At 38.1% G+C, this 18564-nt stretch overlaps 1 protein-coding gene across 1 annotated transcript in view; it reads right to left on the bottom strand.

Annotated features, from left to right (window-relative positions):
• The window catches only part of vwc2 (von Willebrand factor C domain containing 2), a 157060-nt gene that overhangs the window by 83108 nt on the left and 55388 nt on the right, over window positions 1-18564 (bottom strand). Inside the window, exon 3 of the mRNA XM_062058671.1 lies at window positions 12083-12212. Within this exon, the coding sequence (XP_061914655.1) occupies window positions 12083-12212 (130 nt within the window). The remainder of the gene's footprint in view (window positions 1-12082; window positions 12213-18564) is intronic.

An 18564-nucleotide genomic window follows, 5' to 3' on the forward strand; every position in this document is an offset into this window, starting at 1 on the left:
GGTTTGTATATCTAGAAATTAGCAGGACGTTTGAGATAAAAATAAGTATTTAATTCTGAAAATAAGCATTATTCAACTTGCAATTATGAAAATTTAGCATCCTTGAGATGTTGCAGAATCTTTAAACAACATTTTCTAAGTGGGTAAAACCAAAATATCTTATTTGAACCGTTATTTTTCAATTTTAACATTGTTAAACTAGAATAGATACAATACATTTGTTCATGCTAAAATTAAGATTAGTCAATGACTAAAAACTAATTGAATAGCTCTTAAAACTAGGGACATTTTGAGAAATCAAATTTAAAATATTGGCAAGTGACTAATAATTTGCTGTACACTGTGTTCAACAGACTACTCCATTTGCGTGTTTATCATTTTGCGGAATCAAGTGCAAAAACAAAAAATCCTAAGCGTTGATGACTCAGTGTTTTGGAAGAATGGATAGTGGCTCTTTTAGAGTTGGGACACTATAGACCAGGGGTGTCCAATTTTTTTCCACCGAAGGCCAGATACAGAAAAATTAAATAATGCGTGAGCCACTTTGATACATTTTGTACATTAAATATGGTAAAACTAATTACATTTAAATCAGTATATGGTATGCTAAGTTATTTGTAAAAAAAAACATTGTTATCTTAGGTTTTATGTTATAGGTAACAAAGCAAATAGTTGTTACTAGTGTCATATCTAATATACCTCATTATAATAAATTCATGAAATTCTCAGAACATGTCAAGGGCCAATAAAAATAGACCTCACTTTGGACACATATTGTATAGACAGACTCTGGCCAGGGTATTATTTTAATTATCTTCATTATGTGTGTGGTTTATTTGTTAATAATGTAGAACACACACAGAACGATGAACAATTATGTGTCTGTTTCCTATCTTTGAGTCAGAGTAGGATCTATCAAGCAAAGTTCTCCCTGTGCTGTTCATGCGCTGCTTAACGTGGTGAGGCGTTCCAGCGCAATGTCTAATCAGGCGTGTTAGGTAAATAGGATTTCAGACGGTATCTGCTATTTTTAATAAACTACCAAACACTGTAAACCATTAGGCCCAAAGAACATTGCAAGTGCAAGCACTTTGATAAAGAAGGTGAGAAACACTATTGAATTCAATAAAGAACTGGCAAACTACATAGGTCTTCGGTCTTGGTCAGATCTTTGGGAACGGATAATTATGAAAAATAACGTACCACTGTACCTGGGAAAAAACCCACACATGGTTTAAACATTTTTTTTAAACCCAGATATGTATAATATATTTATATTATTCACATGTGAATAATGCTGTATAGTATTTATTGTCTATTGTGAGCGAACTGTGGTGCTGAATTTCCCCCAGGGATCAATAAAGTACTTTCTATTATTTTCCTTTTTACTAAATTACTATATACACACAACATATTATGTGGTGCACACCTTCTCCTTTAAGGTAATGGTCCTATTTGTGTCTGTGTATTTACAAAGCTCACGTTACAACTCAAACACTGACTATAGGGCTAAAAAAAACCACATCACTGTTGGCATTAATGCACTTTTTGTGTCTTTTTACGCATTAAAATCAGAAAAGACGTGCATTTCCGGAAGTCTGCGCGTCCCCGGGACATAAACTCCAGTTTACTTGTTTTTATATCGATTATCCCTTTCTGCCGGTGTTTTGTTTTGTTTATATTACTGAGTCAAATTTCCCTCCCCGTTTATTGCGTTTTTATTGGTCGACTTCAAAGTAATTAACTTTCCGGTACAATTTCTTACATTTTGATTCGCGGAAAGTTTTGTCAATCACAAATACTGCATTTATGATATTAGGACCCCCGCGTGTTATTGTTTTCTTCATGGCGAGCAATAAACCCAGGAAGCGAGGCTTCAATGAAAAGTGGCTTCAGGAGCCACTTTTCAGCAAATGGCTCACTTATAAAGATGGAAAGATGTTTTGCATACCATGTAAGCGGGCTAAGAAAAAGAACACCTTTACGACCGGGTGCACTGATTTTCAAAGATCCAGCCTCACCAGACACCAAGAAACATTATATTACACCTTTCCTGCTTGTCAGCTCCCAGACCATGGTCGAGGAGCGCAGGGGAGACGGTCCCTCCAGGGCCGATGTATTGTTGTCACTCACCCCACATATTTCCATTCTTAAAGGGGAACACAGCTTATGGCCATCACAAAGCCAGAGATGAAATGCTAGAGGCATTGAGTGCCACTGTATTAAATGACAATGAAACTAACTTGCAAAATTCTAAGTTTGTTGGCATTATTTGCCATGAAAGTCTAGATGAGGCGTTTTTTAAACGACTGATGATCTACATAAAGGTGAGAATAATCAATTAAATGTGTCATATGTATGTATGCCCTGGCACACCATTATCATCATTTCATGACCGAAGCAAAAAACTTTTTACACTTTTTTACTGACATAAATACACCTACAACTTATTAAATACAAATATAGAAAAAAATACCGGCAGCGGTAAAGTTTAGATCCATGAAGGAAAAAAGAAAGGGAATGAATGTTTATAACTGAATACATTTACATATGCATAAAAATGTGTTTTCTTTTGTATTTTTATTTTTTTTAATTAATTAAGTAACGTTTATGACAACCTTTTTCCAAAACACAATATTGGATGTGAGATATAACAAGATAATGCATACATTTATCATGTGTTTTCAAAACGGTTACAAAAAAGTGGGACCCCAAAAATTTACTGTGGGACCCCATTTTTATGACTTGATGGGGTCCCTGGGACCCCATTTTGAAAATTCCTAGCGCCAACACTGCACATGATTTTGCAATGCATTATGGGGGCTAGGTAGACATACTTGTTGGATAAACGCTTTATATACAGTGTGAAAGCGAGCAACAAACTGGATTAAAATGGATTGTACAAATAAAAAAAGCAATGGACCTTACACAGACAATAAATAATAAACAAGTAAATAAGCCATTCAGAGTCCAGCAAGACCCACAATGCAATGTGTTTCCACGTCACACTTGCATGCCCTATATTGTACAACCTTACTGTCAATTCCAATAACAATTGTAGTTGTATTTAACATACTGTATGTATGTGCTTCATTCTACCCACAGACCCTGAGGCAGGGCAAGGTGAACACTATTTCATCTTCACAGGCACTCCACTCATAAAAGGGCCTCCTTTTGTATGCGATCTTGGCCACTTCTCACACACTCTGCAATGTAATTTAGCACAAAATGCTTATTATGCTGAAGATAATTGTGTGACTTGAGAGTAAGTGGTTTTGCTTTTTTTACAACAAAAGTCCTTTACCATCACTATCTTGGATCAAGAGATACTTTAATTGTGTTAGGAGTGTATGTGTATCAATGCACGTTTGTCTTTACTTTTATTTGCAAGGCATGCAAGTCATATTAGTGTTTATAAAAAAAAAAAAGTGCCCAAAATATGACTTGCATGCCTTGCAAATAAAAGTGAAGACAAACGTGCATCAATACACATACACTCCTAACACAATTAAAGTGTCTTTTAATCCAAGATAGCAATGGTAAATGACTTTTGTTGTAAAAAAAAAAAAAAACAATATCCCAAAAGGGACAAGCGCTAGAAAATGGATGGATGGATGGATATATATATATATATATATATATATATATATATATATATATATATATATATATATATATATATATATATATATATATATATATATATATATATATATATATATATATATATATATATAAAACATTCACACACTAGGGCCAGTTTCCAGTAATGCATACAATGACCAAAATACTGTAAATATTGTACATATTACATATTGTTATGAATGTGTCTGTTACTACAACTTCCACTGAGCCTAGTCTATAAAATCCGCTACACCTCCCTGATACCGAAGTACATGTCAAACTACTTCCTTAACTTCCATAACCATAACACCAGAGGGAGCTCCATTAACCACGTTAAACCCAGATTCCGATCTAACAAAGGTCTTAACTTATTCTCTTTCTATGCCACGTCAATGTGGAATGCGCTCCCAACAGGTGTAAAAGAAAGGTCATCTCAATCCTCCTTCAAAACCGCACTAAAACAACACCTCCAGGCAACTTCAACCCTAAACTAACTTTCTCTGATGATGCAATTGTTGATGAAGTGTTGATACCAACCAATCTTAAGCATATGACGGCAGACTAAATTCACAGACGCATCGCAACATTCACTTTTTTCTACCACAACTATAACTACTAATCATGGCATACTTCATGAGAGCCAACAATGACTACTTAGGAAATAGAATGATCTAAAAGGTACAAATGAATTAAAAAAGGCACTATACTGCCTTTGAAAAATACAGGGTACATTTTATTTCCACCCGAATGCTGCTGTGCATAGCTGAGGCGTGTGTTGAGTGTGTCAACATGCACACACAGAGCGCATAAAAGCAGAAACAGTGTGGAGAGGAAGAATGGCAAAAACGGCAAATCTACTGATTAATAAAGAGGATGCATAAAGCGCAATATGGAGGCATTTGGGCTTTAAAACTAACCATAAAAGTGACACTTTAAACACGGAAGTGCCACGCTGCTTTAAAACATGACCAACTTTGCTTTAAACTTAGCTAAATATCCAAATAACAAACATTCAAATCTACACAAGGAGTATAAAGAGCAACAGGTAATGTTGTTAACAAGCTCCCCTGTTGTGCCCATACAGATACGTGGACGTGTGAATACAGCTGGTTGGCCCTTTGCCAATTGTCAGTGCAGTCAAAACCGCCTACGAAGTGTAAACTAATGCAAGTGAAATGACTGAATGTTTTAGCAAATTCCTACAATTTGTGTTTTATCTTTAACAATGTGTGTTTTACCTGCTACACGTCTTATCTGTGTAGTTTTAGCCTTATTATTGATTTTAGTAGATATTGTATTTGTCTTAAAGCACAGACCAAGAGTGGCAAAATAATCATGAAGCATTTAATATAATGTCAATAAAGACTTTAATTCTATTATAACCTAATCCTAGATTATGGCAGAGTGCAATAAGGAAAGCCCAATGAGTTTAATGCCATTAAATAGTAATTTTAATCTTTAAAATTGTTCTTTGAGTGGAATAATAAATATATGTTTAATGTATCATGTGATTTTTTTGTTAAAATTAAGCCAATAATGATGTTTTGTGGTCCCCTTTATTTTCAAAAGTATCGATGTACATGTTTATACCAGTACCAAAATATTGGTATCGGGACAACCCTACCCTGAATATAAGTAGGATGAGCTGGAAGTTTTAGAAGCTGAGTGATAAGCAGATCCAGCAAGTAGCAGTATTGCTAAGAGCTAAACAAAAAATACAAACTACAAACATAATAAAACAATAACATACTGTACATTGTCTGCTCTCACTGGGATGCCGAATGATCAAATGTTTATATCTTCCCATTCTTCACAATGGTAAAACAAACAAAAAAATAGGTGGGCACAAACCAGCGTTTTTTTTGTATCTTTCTTGCCATCTTGGGATCAATGTTGAATGCCAAAGTTGACCATATTCTCAGTTTATAGCCACCACCTTCAACAATACAAGTGAGAGGCATGACTTTTAATCTAGAATTACCTTTTACCAACTCAGAAGCAATGCAGCAGCTCACCAGCTCAGTATGTCAACAGCTGCATTAGTTAGTAACTTATCTGTGATCACAGCGCCACTAAAAGTATTTCCTTAGTGCTAGCGCTTATAAAAAACAACACTACGAACACCTGGTTAATATTCAGGTCACAACATGTAAATGGGGTTTGTCCAGCACCCCCGCAACTCCAAAAGGGACAAGCGGTAGAAAATGGATGGATGGATGGTTGTTTTTTTAGAGGTCTTTATGGGAGCAATAGATGATTCCCATTGGCTTCACTGTTAGCCACCTCCTATTTGCCATACAGTATATGACAAATTAGAATGCCTAAATAAAGGAAAGATACTGTATACGTCTTCTTTTCTTACATAGGGAATGTGAATGATAGGCAAAATTCCCTCAAAAAGTGCAGTTCCCCTTTAAATTGAACTAATTATGCAAAACCAACATTCTTACCTACGGTACCGGTTTTTGTGCGTTTGGGATCTGCACAAGTCCCGGAAATTTGAAATTTAACCATGGCAGAGATATTTAGAAAACAATTTCGCCTTCATTTATACCTCCTTTAAACAAGTCATTTGGAATTTGCCCAATTCATGGCGTTTCTCCCAAACGTGACATCAGCAGAGATCTCCACATATGGTAGAGCAAAAAAGTCCGTCATTGTAGTCCAACACTGTGGTCAATAAGCTCCTTCTTTTTCTCTATCCTCTTGTTGTGGGAGAGACTGGCTTGTATGCTTTTTTAACCTGTAAAGCACTTTGGTTCAATCTAAAAAGTTGTTGAAAATGTGCTATATAAATAAAGTTGACTTGACTTGTACATGCACGTGCATCCTCTGCTGTTGCCATTTCAAATACAAAGAGGCGTATAGTTCTAATCTGTCAGTAGAATCCATATGGAAGCGCTAAAAACTACAACATGGCTGGCGGTCAGAAATCGGCTTAAAGACGTTCTGTAAAAAAATCTATGCAGAGTGTTGACCAAAAAAACATAATTATATGTTATGTCGACCACAAGGAAGAGTTTTAAATGTAGAAAGAAAAATTATAGCATGATCCCTTTCAATTCCGGGCGCACTATCAAATCTCATTCAATGATTAATCAAGGCAACAAAATAGAAATCAAAGTTATTTTCGATTGAATTAATCAATTAATTGTTGCTGCTCTACATAACAAACAAGAAATGTCCTGCTTGTTGGTAAACAAACAATTATTATTCCTATGAAGAATAATTATCCCCACAGCGACATACATTATATATACAGTATGTCTGCTACCTCATCCAGCTCCTCTGTGGGGATCCTGAGATGTTCCTAGACCAGTTGAGAGACACTCAAACTTTTCTTGGTTTCCATGATAGGGCCTTGGCTGAAACTTGGCTGATCCATGTTTGGTCTAAAGCAGAGCTCAGCCATCCTAATGAGGAAATCATCTAAACCACAATCTTGTCCTTTCAGTCATTAACCAAAAATCATGACTATAGGCGATGGTAGGAACGTAAATCAACTAATAAATGTAGTCATTTGCCTTTTGGCTTAGTTCCTTCTTCACTGCGACGGACCAATAGTCTACATCACTATAGACGCTGCACAGATTGGCCTGTTGATCACATGATCGGTTCTTAATTCACTTGAGAACAAGACCACAAGGTAGTTGAAATCCTCTACTTTTCATCCCTAACCCAGGGATGGCACTGCACACGTATGTATTATTTTTCAAATAAAACAAAAGCCCTGTAACAGTGCAATATGCAATAATGATTTGTAATGTAATACATTTTCACCTGATTATGTAATAACGCCACATTTAGTAACAATCTGCCACATTTTGTTATAAAATTAGTGGTAGCATTTTGTAATATAGTGGAGGTGCTGCATTTTTTGGAATAAAATGTAACAGTTTGGTATATTATGTAATAAACCAACAAATTTGATGCCTTAATTAGAAAAACTATCGGAGCAAAATGAGACATTTCATCTTCATTAAAATTGAGAGGATAATTTAGTAGGATGTTTTCATTATCTAAATTGAAAGTAAATGTATTGATTTTAATGCAGTGTTGCAAGTTAAAGACTACAATAATGAAGTATTACTGATATGACCGGTGCACTGAAATGTCGGAAGACATACACTCATGTAATATGGATCATGTTATGATAATACTATATGATAGATAATAATAACAATAAAAAATACTAATATTAAACAGAAATAGAAAAATATATTTATTCCATTAATGGCAATCGTACATGGTTTTTCAAATATATATCTATCTATTTGATACATTTTGAAATGAAAAATGTTTGCCTATAAGTATGATAATACTGTAGATTAAACAATTACTGTAGCTTTTGTTGCTAGCCTGGAATCACATCCTCCATTCTAATCAATAAAGTTACATTTACTTTAGGTTTGACCAATTAAACATTTTACTAGACTTAAAAAAATAATTCTTATGAAGATTAAATTTTTTTGTCGATCTGTTAGTTTTTTTTCAGGGATCAAATTAGGTGGTTGATTACATAATGCACCAAATTTTATTCATTAAAAAAGTGCAGCAATCGCATTTTGTAATACATTTTGAAATACACCCTTTTCATATGGCATCAAAAAACGAAAGCGGGCAGTAAACGGCATTGTTATTTCGACCTCAAGCCGTCATCAAAAACCAACGTGAGAAAACGGAACAACTATCGACAAAAAGGCGATAACTGTGGCTGCCAACAGGGCCGACCTAACAGTGAAATGCATTTTAATTCTTTGTCTAAACCATGGGTGTCAAACTCTGGCCCCCGTGTAATTTAATTTGGCCCTTGAGGCAATATCAAATTAACACAAGAGCTGGCCCGCCGATTATATACAGCGGCGGTGCCGCGGTAACACCGCATTCACCGCTAATTCTCATACTTGCCAACCCTCCCAGGAGACTCCCAAATTTCAGTGCCCCTCCCGAAAATCGTCACGTCCGCTTTTCATCCAGTCCAACGAGTGCTGGCCCAGTCACATAATATGTGCAGCTTCTGCACGCACACACAAGTGAATGCCATGCATACTTGATCAACAGCGATACAGGTTACACTGAGGGTAGCCGTATAAACAACTTTAACACTGTTAGAAATATACGCCACACTGTGAACCCACACCAAACCAGAATGAAAAACACATTTTGGGAGAACATCCGCACCGTAACACAACATAAACACAACAGAACAAATACCCAGAACCCTTTGCAGCACTAACTCTTCCGGGACGCTACAAGGTGTGTGTGTGTGTATTTTGTAGCGTCCCGTAAGAGTTAGTGCTGCAAAGGGTTCTGGGTATTTGTTCTGTTGTGTTTATGTTGTGTTACGGTGCGGATGTTGTCCCGAAATGTGTTTGTCATTCTTGTTTGGTGTGGATTCACAGTGTGGAGTATATTTCTAACAGAGTTAATGTTGTTTATACGGCTACCCTCAGTGTAACCTGTATCGCTGTTGATCAAGTATGCGTTGCATTCACGTGTGTCTGCGTACAGAAGCCGCACATATCTTGTGACTGGGCTGGCACGTTGTTAGAATGGATGAAAAGCGGACGTGACGACAGCTCGTAGAGGACGTTAAAGGCAGTGCCTTTAAGGCACGCCCCCAAGACTGTGTTCTGGGTGGACTACGAGATATAATGACTGATGAACACCTTCGTTTGATAATGAAGGTTGCCTCAGCTCAAAGCCTGAGACCCGTATTAATGAACTAGCATCCAAGAAAAGATGCCAGGTATCTGGCTTGGGCACATCAGATTAGATCAGTGTGTTGCAAACTGAGCAGTTTAAAGTCCTGAATGGTTGGTTTATTCATTGTTATTTTATTTTCAAATGTATTAGCTTGTGGAAAAAGTTAATGTTGATATTTACCTCAGAAGGCTGCAAATAGAAAAGAGGCATTCAATTTGTATTTAAATTGTATTTGATATGCTATTGATATTTTTTTATTATTATTATTATTATTTGAAACTCGATTTTGCATGTCACTATAAAGTTATATAAGCCTTGCTTGTTCAATATTCAATGCATAACTTGTTTGGGTCCTTATTAAAAGGTTAATTTGTTCAACCTCGGCCCGCGGCTTTGTTCAGTTTAAAATTTTGGCCCACTCTGTATTTGAGTTCGACACCCCTGGTCTAAACGTATGCCTTTGTAGCACAACATTTGTTAGTGGTGTAAAGTAAAAAATCTAATTGTGATTTTTCACTCCCAAATTGCGATTGTGATTCGATTTGCGATTTTTATATTTTATACATGTGAATGCATAAAATTGCTAAAATAACATGTGAAGGAAGACATGTTACTTTTAGACTGTCGATAAACACATTCGTATCTCAAGGTGCCACACATTAGAACAATATGCAACAATCTACTGTACTTTCAAAATTATGTAGCTTCATGCAGACAGACTTAGCGCTTTTGTCTACATCCTACTGCTAAACTGAAGAAATAATCAATAAAAAATATACAGTGTTTACAATGTAATGCAATTATAATATAAAATAATGGAAGCAACCATTTAAAATGATATCAACTTTTAGTTCTCATAACCGTAGAATTGTTTACATCTGTACTGTAATTGAACGGTAACCAACTTTTAGTTATCTTTAAATCCCCAAATAAACAAAAATATAGAATGGACTTTTATTTCTGTCAGCAAAAAATGTATAAATAATGAACATCTTAAAGTGTATCTTTTCCCCTGTTGGAAAAATTAGGTCGAATTGTGGATGACTGAAAAGAGGGCACACTGCGTTCAGTTAGTTCTAATGTAATATACACACGCTTAGGTACTGAGAATCGTTGCAGAGAGTGAGACCTCCTTTCTCCAACCGAGAGACGAAAAAACAAACACACAAACATAGTAATTTATTGATGTTGGTCAGCTTGGGCAATATTGCCTAGAAATAAATTCTCCAATACTTTCATAAAAAATTTAAAACATGTTTTTATTTGTTGATCAAATACTAGTAGTTTGAAATGACACTGCATACACTGCATCTTACTCTGAGCAAAATTCTAATTTGAATAATGTTGTTCTTTTTAGACCAGATAAAAATTGTGTTTTTTATGGAATCATTTTCAAAGAAATAAATTAAGAGCTTCCTCTGGGAAACAATACTTATCCATCCATCCATCCATTTTCTACCGCTTATGTCTTGAATAAATACTTCTGTAAACAAAAATGTAGCATTGCACATTGCATGCTAAAAAATAATAATCAAGTAAAACATTGAGAAGACTGTAGGTGTGAGACATTTCCTATTAGAGCAGTGTGCGTGCGAGTGTGTGCCTTTAAAAGACGGTGCCTGTTGCCAAGTGACGTGTGATATAGTAATGATTATATATAATATATTACAAACCGGAATTTATTTTAAACATGCTACAACGGGGCCACTAATGTAGTTCATTTTTAATGCCAGGAAGATGAAGAAAAGAATACAGTTGAGGATATCTGAGTAGGTGACTGACGCCCAGAGTTTGATTTTGTTGCTCCATTTCTTTTCTTCCGCGGCATAGGGGTCTATATTGTCAATCATCTCACACTTTTTAACATGACGCTTTCCCGAAATAGCATCTAATCCTCTCCGATACCTTAACAAAGACTTATTAGCCATAATTTGTCGTATTTCATTCATTCATGTATTTATTTGAAAGGGACAGTACAATGAAACATTGCTACCCATAGGTAACTGATGTCAAAGTACATAAGACTTATAGCCACAGGCTAATTTGCTACCCTTGTCCCTGGTTAGGCTTTTGAAAAAAGATGAGAGAAGTGTAAAACACATACAAAAGGATTAAGACAAGCACAAAAATAAAAATGGAAAATAATATGCCCCATTTGTCCTTACTACATCCAGTTCTAGTGCTCACACTTCTGATTTTTCTCAAGCCACATTTTCAGTTTTGTGGAGAAAAGTTTAATGTCCGACTGTGACTTTAACTCCAGTGGCAAAGAGTTCCACAGATGTGAGGCCTTCACTGAGAACGCAGACTGACCAAGAGTCGTCCGGCACCTTTTCACTCTGCAGCTCCCACCGACTGCAGCTCGAGTCTGCACACCTTCACTACTGTATTTTTGTATTTCTTGACACATCACATCAGGGGCTAATCCATTTACACACTTTGTCTTTGCAATGCGAAAACTACAACCATCCAGTATGGCTGCCATTGTGACGAGTGCCTGGATGACGTCACATGATTTAAAACAGTCTACATGTAACAGTTTATTACAAAATGTGTCTACATTTATTACAAAATATATTTAAGGAAATTATTACATAATGAGGTGAACATGTATTACATTATTACATAATGCATTGTTACACACCCTTATTTCCAAAAGTGATATGCATTTTATTCACACAATGTTTTTTTTTTCTAAATAGTCTTTTTTTCCAAAGTTGTATTATTGCCTCTGAAAGTATCATTCACTTACCGCTCTTGCAGATTGGACAGCACTGGTCCGGCTCATATTCCGGGTCCACACACTCTGTCTGAGGGCAGGCCGACACAGAACACAATACCTCCCCACTTGGCTCACATCGGCATTTCTCACACGGAGACACCTGAAAAACACAATTAACACCCTTATAGCGCTAAAGTTCACAAACAGGCGACCTCTCCTGTTTCAATTACATTTTTGAGACCCTTGTCTCACACTCTCGATGCGCTTAAAGTAATAAATACATAAATTATTTTTGGAGTAAAAAGCTGCCCCTAAGTTCAAAGCAAAAACTTTACTTGTGTTCCTTTTGTTCTACTCTGGAAGTTTTGTTTGTGCCATACTTTAGGGGCCAATAAAATGGGGGTGTTTTATATGACACACAAGTATCATTCAACACAAAATCTGTTGACAACCTCATAAGTATTGCTGGAACATGAAATGAAAGAAAATCTCTCATGATGACAAGAGCCAAGCACTCTTTAGATCCATAACAAATCAAATAAATTCTAAACTAAACCATTTTTAGCATTCTCTTACATACAGTATACATATTAGTATACGCAATCAGACAGCAATGTGGTGTGACAACAGTAAGGAAGAAATTAATCACTAATGTTAAATTCTCAGCCCTGGAGAAGAGAAGGATAAGTTTAGAAGGACATGACCACATGAATACTGATATTTTAAAAATGTAAATGTTTCTATGTGTTGAAAGAATATATGTGTTTGTGTGGACATGGCCTTAGCTCGCTCACTAATCATTTTTTTCTCCTACATTTTTTTTTTTATCCAGCTGACCGTCGTAATTGTGACAAACGCGCGTTGTCACATACACTTTAAGTACCGTTGCAACGCATACAGATTGCTGGACACACATTGAAACATCCCTTCGTGGTCGATCTGTAAACATCTTGCCTGCTTGGTAATGATCTGCTTCACAAACTGTACCCTGACATATAATATCGCACAGAAGGAACCGCCCTGGTGTTACCTGACGGCACGGCGACCAAGCTGCGAAACCATTACAAGGGCTCCTCCATGTTCGTGCTCGTACCACAGCCTGAAGTACCAGCAATGGCTGACATGTACTGGGTACACTTCCTCCCAAAAACGAGTGAAGGACAAGGACTGCTACAACTGTTCTTTCAGTGGAAGCCCTGGCTGACTTAGCTGCGTCCGTATGTACCACCACCCGACCCGCCACATGTTACGATCACCAGTCAGACAATTCACACCAGGAGGCCTTTGACTCCATTGCGGGGCGAGAATGGCTCTTGTCCTATACTGACATTTTTGTTGGAGCTTGGGGTGTGGCCGCCCATGTTGACCTATCCTTGCTGTACAGCCCTTACCTTTGGGCTGGTACCGAGGGCGACTGTGTTGACCAGTTTGACGCGTGTAAATGATAGAATGTCCAGTACTGTAGAACTGTGTTTGGATATGACAATCCGTTTATTCCAGCTATCTAAATTAAATCAAATGTAGGTTAAATAACAAAGTATGCTGACCTTGAATGGCACATTATCACAGCATTGTCACGGCACGATACAACATGATACCACATGACACGTCACGACACAAACACGACCACGAACACGGTCGAAAACTGTTTGTCCTCCAATCGCCCTCCCCATGCTCACACCTGAACCCAATTTTAAGAGGCTACCATAGTAACCGCACCATAGCAACAGTCACCTCCCTGTCAACCCTTCCTGGTTCCTAACAGGAAGTGGGCGGAGCAATCTGCCGAAAAGGAAATTAAACATGCTGAACCCAACAATCAATTAGAGAAAATATAAATAAAAACAATATAAACAAATAAGGAAATTTGGCTCCAACACTCCGGCCCCCAATTGAGAAGGGCAGGATGCCATGAACAATTCAAAATAAATAACAATGGAGCCATAAATATAAACAAATAATAACCATCTTTGAGTTAGAGTTTTTTCAGTTTTGATTTTAGCAGAACACACCAATGCTTTTTTATCTGGATAAGTCTCCATGACTCTTCCAAGTAACCAAGAGCCACGTGGAGCGGCGTTGTCTGCGATCAGTACAAAATGTCATTTGGGACGAGACTTCTTCTCTGTTTGCTCCACCTCTGCCGCTCCTGTAGCAAAGGTAAATACTCTCTTAACCAGCGTTTCCAGCATAGGTCAGAGATGTATTGGACTTGTCTTCTTTTTTAGTGCAGCTTTAATGCGCATCATTTCCTGATCCACTTTGTCACTTAGTGATTTCCTCGTTTGACTCATCTCCAATAGAGTCATTTTCAGGATCCAGGCGACTGACCTCTCAGGGTCCTCCGCTGCGATCCCATACTCCAACATATCAGCTGGCCATTCTTCCTCTGTTTCTTCCGAAACATTTCCTGATCCACTTCAACTCCTCTTGAGGCTTTGTCTGCAGGAATTCGAGTGGTATTAATGTACCGCCATTGGGTGACATCAGATGTTTTGCATCTTTCCCTCCTTTTCCGATTAAGTATGCGTTGCCTAGCAGTGCACTGTTTGTTGGGCAAAGACACATCATAATGATAATGATAAATGGGTTATACTTGTATAGCGCTTTTCTACCTTCAAGGTACTCAAAGCGCTTTGACGGTATTTCCACATTTACCCATTCACACACACATTCACACACTGATGGCAGGAGCTGCCATGCAAGGCACTAACCAGCAGCCATCAGAGGCAAAGGGTGAAGTGTCTTGCCCAAGGACACAACGGACGTGACTAGGAAGGTAGAAGGTGGGAATTGAACCCCAGTAACCAGCAACACTCCGATTGCTGGCACAGCCACTCTACTTGAAGCTTGCACGTATCAGTCATGACCTTCATGAACTTCATGTCATCTCTAGAAATGTCTTCTTGGTATTCTGATGACCTGTCGTGTATATCATGGTTGTATTGATTGTGCAGCAGCTCCTCTTGCTTTGTTATGGAGATCCTGTTGACAGTAGTAGTGGAGCAGCCAATCTTACTCCTCTTCTTACTGTAATCAGGATTGCCATTGATGACCCACCCCAATAGGGTCTTAACGGCATATAGTCCATTTCCATGACTGTTCACCACTTCCCAGGGTTCAAGCAGTTTAGATGCGTTGGTCAATATGATATGATCAATCCAGTACAGGGGAAAAAAGTACTTACTGACTTGTGTTGACAATTACAGTGGCTGGCCGGAAGCAACCCCAACCTCTAAGGAGGAGGCAAAGTTAGTTATTGAATGGCTTCTGAATGATCTCATACCACGACATGGTTTCCCCAAAAAGATTAGACCTGACAATGATAGCCATTTTAAAAATAGCCACTTAGCTTTGGTCGAAAAGGCTCTCGGACTCGAACACATGTTCGGCTCGGTGTACAATACACAGTCCCAAGGTAAAGTTGAAAGGGTGAACCAAAACATCAAAACGAAATTGGAAAAAATCTATGCACAGACCAAAATAAATTGGGTTGACGCGTTGCCATTGGCTTTAATGATCTGAACAAAACTGTTTTTTCACCCTAAGACTTGCATACAGGTCAACCCTTCCCAGGACCAGCAGCTCCCTTGGAAGGAGGAATTAGTGTGAAACCAAAGTGGTATTTTGACCAGATTCATAACTTGTGTGCTAGTTTCTCTATCCAGATCTGTGGGGAGCAACCCACCACCTCTGTCTTCTACCCTCCTGTTGACAATTCCACCCGACTTCTTCCCTTCGTAGCCAAAAATTGAATTATCCCCCAACAAATTGGGTAGCATTGACTTTTCCTGGTGCACCAATCTGTTAAATGGCTCAAGAATAGGCCCTTGGGCACAGGCTGACTTATTTTGGTATTATGGAGAACACAGATTGTACATTAGAATCCCGACGTCAGCCGTTGGGCTTTGTGCTATGGTTACAGTAGCGACCCCACTGACCCTAGTGGGCACCAAATTGACACCCATTGGAACTCCCGTATCCGTGGCCTCTTTGACATCCCGCTGACACCGCCATATTGTATCCCGGAGGAGTGTAACAGGCTCCTTTGATTTGATGAACAACCCTGATGCTTTATCACCCCTTGTGCTAGGGCCCTATGCACCCGCATCATTGTTAGGGCTGTCAAAGGCCAACCCCACACTATTTCTGGGCTTGCTATGTCGCTGAAGGGGTCAAGCGCATTAGTGACATTCGAGGACTGTTAGTTTCCTTCCCTGACAATGACGAAATTGATGTTGACTCCATCCATCCCTCTACCCCTTCCATGTAACTATGGTTTGATTGTTTATTGCTAGCTTGCTCGAAAACCGAGACAGCACCTACTTTAATGTAGGGCGGGCTTTAAAAGTGTTGCTCTGCTAGGAGAGATCTTCTGGGGAAGACTTGAAGGGGATTGTGGAGAATGCATATATTTTTGATACACTTTGATACTTTAGTATAGCATTGTATTGTGTGATCATGCAATTGGTACTTTTCCATTCTGGAAATGTTCGTGCGGCCGGTATATTTCCATTGCCTTATTATCTGTTGTTAAATTCCATATTTCGTCCTTGAGTGCCCAGTGTCTGCACAGACATGAGTAATCACTCCTCCGAAGGGTGGTTTGAACTGGTATCGAAGGACGCAACCCCTCTTCTTATCAGCAGGTGCATTCCTCTCTGTAAAGGGGAGGTAAGTACTTTATCTATGTGGAAATAGCATGGCTACAAGTTCCAAATTTACAACGTCAAAGTCATGCCGACCTCACTCTCTCGGCTTCCATCTGCTGCAACGTTTCATCCTTCCTTGGTGCATGCTTCTGTGTGCAGTAATTCATCCTCTGTATATTCAGATTCAAAAAAAGATAAGGTTGTGAATTCTCATTTGTCCAATAATTGTTGTTTTAGTTGTCTGTTACCCAGTCTGCCATGATTAGAACACACTCGCATTTGTTTTTGGACGTAGAACACACATTTGTTGCCAGAAGTCAGCAGTTAAAGTTAAGTTAAGTTAAAGTACCAATGATTGTCACACACACTACGTGTGGTGAAATTTGTCCTCTGCAGTGCGCTACAATGGAAACGGAAATTAATGCGCTAAAGAAAAAAATTCCGGCAATGCTTAAAATGACCAAAATACAGTAAATATTGAACATATTTCATATTGTTCTGAATGTGTCTGTTACCACATGATATATCGACTTGCAGTGTGTATACAAAACGTTGATGGAGGGTTTTAAAATTGTTTCAGAGGGCTCTGAAGACTACAACGGTAACACCCATTAGCTGCATCTTCCAAGCATTTTTTATCATCTTTAAAATTCTTAAAAATAAAAAAAGACATATTTGTTCTTGTCTCTCATAGTGATTGTGAACAATAGGCAAAATTTCCCCCAAAAAATGCAGTTCCCCTTTAAGGGCTTTATAGGCAGAATAGAGCAGCTCCCATAGGCTCCATTGTAAACAGACTTTTGATTCCATTTTTTTTATATTTAGAATGCATTAAAACAAATTTTACATCTGTAGCCATGTCTTTCATTATGATTGTGAATGATAGGCACTAGAGATGCCGATATTATCGGCCGATAAATGCTTTAAAATGTAATATCGGAAATTATCGGTATCGGTTTCAACCTCCCGATTTTCCCGGGAGACTCCCGATTTCAGTGCCCCCCGGATTTCTCCTGATTTCCACCCGGACAACATTATTGGGGCGTGCCTTAAAGGCACTGCCTTTAGCGTCCTCTACAGTCTGTCGTCACGTCCGCTTTTACTCCATACAAACAGCGTGCCGGCCCAGTCACATAATATATGCGGGTTTTACAAACACACAAGTGAATGCAAAGCATACTTGATCAACAGCCATACAGGTCACACTGAGGGTGGCCGTATAAACAACTTTAACACTGTTACAAATATGCGCCACACTGTGAACCCACACCAAACAAGAATGACAAACACATTTCGGGAGAACATCCGCACCGTAACACAACATAAACACAACATAACAAATACCCAGAACCCCTTGCAGCACTAACTCTTCCGGGACGCTACAATATACACCCTCTGCTAAAATCCCCCCCCCCCCCATCTCCTGAATTCTGAGGTCTCAAGGTTAGCAAGTATGCTCTAGTATACTCTGGACTGAAGCTGTGTGCCTTCATTGTTTTTTGATGCTGTTGTTTTGAGGCATGTTTACAAAATAATAATAATAATAAGGCACTTTGTGAAAGTCAAAGCACAGTATTTCCCATAGTTGTAGTGCGTATTAGGATTATCTCAGGGAGAGCATGTCCCAAATTCCAAGATGCTGTTTTGAGGCATGTTAAAAAAAATAATGCACTTTGTGACTTCAATAATAAATATGGCAGTGCCATGTTGGCACTTTTTTCCATAACTGGAGTTGAAGTTGTTCTCCTATTTTGGAAAACCTTGTTTTTGATTGATTGATTGATTGATTGATTGATTGATTGAAACTTGTATTAGTAGATTGCACAGTACAGTACATATTCCGTACAATTGACCACTAAA

This window comes from Entelurus aequoreus, linkage group LG09, assembly GCF_033978785.1.
Source record: "Entelurus aequoreus isolate RoL-2023_Sb linkage group LG09, RoL_Eaeq_v1.1, whole genome shotgun sequence".
Classification (NCBI taxonomy): Eukaryota; Metazoa; Chordata; class Actinopteri; order Syngnathiformes; family Syngnathidae; genus Entelurus; species Entelurus aequoreus.